General features: G+C 35.7%; 1 protein-coding gene across 1 annotated transcript; it reads right to left on the bottom strand.

The window, feature by feature from the left end:
* Positions 1 to 1,102: 1,102 nt before the first annotated feature.
* Positions 1,103 to 3,771, bottom strand: LOC118744049 (the record flags this gene model as incomplete). Its single annotated transcript, XM_036476807.1, is given in 2 exon segments — positions 1,103 to 1,714; positions 3,572 to 3,771. A coding segment is annotated over 1 exon segment (215 nt), but the record flags the coding sequence as incomplete, so codon positions are not given.

Here is a 3,771-nt window from a genome sequence, read left to right as displayed (position 1 = left end):
CCAAAAAGTCCAATATTGCTCTCCACTAATAATGGGCCGACAGTCGATCGTCCAGTGAAGGTCTTTGTTGATTTTGGAAAGGATATGAATGTACCTAATAAGCCAACCAAATATCCTTCCATTTTTTAAGCTCAGTTTCATGCAACACGGGTAAAAATATGTAAAAAAGAATGTCTCAGAAGAGGCACAGCTTCGAAATGCATCAGTGTTTTAACAAAATAAAATCAATGCTGATATATGTATGATTTAAACCCTCTTGGAGCCAGGAACACAGTATTACTGGAATGGATACCGGAGCATGCAAGGCATGATGGCAACGAATAGGCGAATCCGCAGGGAGCTACAGTACCTTAGCGGTTTATCTGGTCATTAGACTGGGTCGCAAAAAAAAGTTTACATTTACGACCTCCCTATTTCGAAAGCTGAGAGGAATTAAGTGTCATAAAAAGGAGTCCTAAAAACAGCCAAAATCGAAATATCTTCTTAACCTTTTTATTTCTCGATTTCAAGATATTTTTGAGTACTAAAAGGGTATATGCCCTTTTAACGACCCGTCGATCAAGACTAACTCATACCCCTACTCATTTAAAATAACTCAATTTCAAAGCCACTAAATGGAACTCTATTTTTAACAAAATTAATAACTTGTAACTATTTTATTTTTTGTGGGGACCTACTAGACTCTACTGTCCATCTAAAAATATGCTTAGCAATGTTCATAGAAAGCAAACGAAAGGTTTTCAAATAAGAGCAATATAGATTATTTAAAAATGGCTACCAAGGGAAATGTATTTAGATTGGAAAGTTTAAGGTATGTAATTTCATAAAACACTTCTGAAAAAATGCAATATCCACCCTAATGCACTTTCTCTATCATAAACTTTTGCATAGGCTCTATTTGAAATGGCTCGTACATTATACGCTCTCTCAACGTCTGCACAGACACAGTGAAAAAACAATATCCCCATATCACTTATTCGCTTGCCTATACATACATACTTATTTATGTATGAGTACTCGTACAAACACATACATATGTAGATAAATAAATTGGCATAAAATACATACATATGTATACAGCAATATCGCGTACATCGAACTCACCTGAAATACCGTTAGCGGCATGTGAAATTCTGCACCGCCCGTGATTAGGAAACCCCATTTGGGATCATCTTTGGCCGCATAAGCATCTGAGTCAACATCAAAGGCGGGAAATCCGTCCGTATCACCGATGCCGCAAGAGACTTTTATGATTGCCGCCTTCTTGGGCGGTTCCGGTGTATAAACGAAAGGGAAGATGGACTTGGCTTCAGGCATTGTTGCTGTTGCTCTGTTGCTTTTGCTTCTGTTGCTGGCTTTTGTTATTGCTACACGATTAAATATGCAAATTTTCTTTCACAATTCACTGCACACGGTTTATGCGCGTATTTATTTATTTATGTATTTATGTATATCGGTTGTACTGCACACTTGATTCTTTAACTCTTTGATGTATTCTGTTTTTTTCGATCTCATTTATTTCAACTCCTTATTTGATTGTTTTCCTTGTTGTCATTTACCTTGGCCCAAGCACTTTATGGTTTCCTTTTAACTCAGCAATACAATTGTTCTTACATGCAAACATACATACGTATAAGTATATCTGATTTTTATTGCTTATTTCTCATTACTTTGCTTTGGTCTTTACTTGCTATTTCACTATTTACCGGTTTTTCTTTTGAACAAAAAAAAAAGTAAGAGCGGAAAATAAATGCTAAATGAGTGTATCTTATTTACACCTCCAAATCGTATCCTCTATAGTACATATGTGTGTGTGTGTGTGTGTTATTTTATGCTTAAGAGCACTATGACTACGTAATTTCGAAAGCTTTTCAATTGATCAATATTGGATGATAAAATCCACTGTGTTATAAATAAAACATAGAATTGAGTGTATACGCAATTTGAGTGTAAAATATACGCTCACAGTTGCATCGACTCACGCGCTCATTTTGAGGGGGAGAATGTGCAAATAAATGTTTTATTTTTTATGTGGTTTTAGGATGCTGTGCATTTAATTAGAAACGAATACTTTCTCATAAAAATATTTAATGAAATGATATGCCTATGAATAATAAATGCGGTGTGTGATAGCTATAAGATTGAGTCGGAGTGGAGAAGTCAAAGAGCGAAGATGGGATTTTTTTTTTTTTTTTTTTTTTTGCTTAACACTAACAAAGAGTAAATTATCTTTAAATACTTTAACTCAGGCAAATCGATAGTTAATTGTGCCAAGCTGATGCAATTTATTACATTCCGCATCAAAGCAGGAACCAGCTATGGATCTTTGACTTTGTCTATATTTTACCATGAAAGATAGATTACGAATATTTCGTTTTAAAATGTCTTATTGAAGAACTCAGAATAGAGGGATTCACTCGAAGAGATTACTTCCAACGTCATTTTTTCTACAGCCAAATTTGTTTAATGTGAGTCCAAATGTTGTTGTTGCCATTTGAGGCCAGTCATCACGTCACACAATGATTGGTAATCCAGAAAGCTGTTCAACAAAAATGCCGATTTTTAAATTTTTGACATTCATAAAACTCCAAGAGCCGGCTCATCAGATATTTTCATTGTCCATGCACAAATAAATTCAAATTTTGGCCAGTTTTTTTTTTTGGGTTTTTTTCGACCACTATATTAAATAAAATTGCATGTCCTCCATTTGTGTTTTATAACATAAAGATGCACACTACAAATAGGAGGAGAAGCTCGGCCCAACATATAAGTTGGCTGTCATTTATTTGCACTTAGTTGCTGTGTACTTTCATGTATGCATATGTAGAGTATATTTTAAAACAAACTACTTTTCTGCGCTATACTTTGCCTAAATATCGCATATGTATTCACATAAATTGTAGTGCACATGTACGCCTGTATTTATTTGCCCTCATTTGCTGTGTACAACAAACTCTGCTGGCCACTGAGCGGCCGAGTACAAATTTGCTTTTCTAAACACTTTGCAAATTGCTACATAAACGCATGCAAACAGCCAACTAACAGGGTTCAACGTACATACATACATACATATGTGTGTGTGTGTGTGGGTTTGTGCTTTTTCAGGTATGCACTTTCGCTGCAACATTGTTGCAAGTCGCACTCGAACATGCAACCGTGGGCGTGACGTTGCACAACAGCGTCGTTGCCACAGAATATGAGTGTGCTCAATTTTTGCATAAACGATTCAAAAACAACAACAAGTGAAACTACAAGAACATCGCTTTTCATAAGAGGAAATAAATTTTGAGCGATTTTCACGTGCAACCGGCCTGCATGCGGAACTAGTTATTTATGTTTTTATGTTTTTTTTTTTATTTATAAGCCTTCACTTTGGTGTTATCAATGGAAGAGTTTTCAAACGTACATATGTAGGTGGCATTGCACTCGGTTATATAATAGATTTTTTTTTCACCACAAGCGTTGCACAATATTTTAGAGTTAGAGTGTATAATGATTGCTTATCAATCGTTTGCAAGGAAGTTTCTATAATTTTCCTTTTTATTATGGCATGCAATAGTGCAATTTTTACATTTTTCCACAAATTCCTTTGACAAACGCGACAACATTTGTTGCTATTTCTGCTCTTCGCTGCCACTTCACTGCCACACGCGACTGCAATTCGCCAACTGAAAATTGCTCACTTCACCAATTTGCAGCAGCTCCTCCACTAGTCACACCAATCACACTTACATACATATGTACAAGCATACATACTTAGCTGTAGCCGCA

This window comes from Rhagoletis pomonella, unplaced genomic scaffold (assembly GCF_013731165.1).
Source record: "Rhagoletis pomonella isolate Grant_MI unplaced genomic scaffold, Rhpom_1.0 Rhpom_scaffold_00007, whole genome shotgun sequence".
Classification (NCBI taxonomy): domain Eukaryota; kingdom Metazoa; phylum Arthropoda; class Insecta; order Diptera; family Tephritidae; genus Rhagoletis; species Rhagoletis pomonella.
The sequence above is the reverse complement of the archived record's forward strand: the minus strand, read 5'-3'. Positions and strand labels throughout refer to the sequence as shown.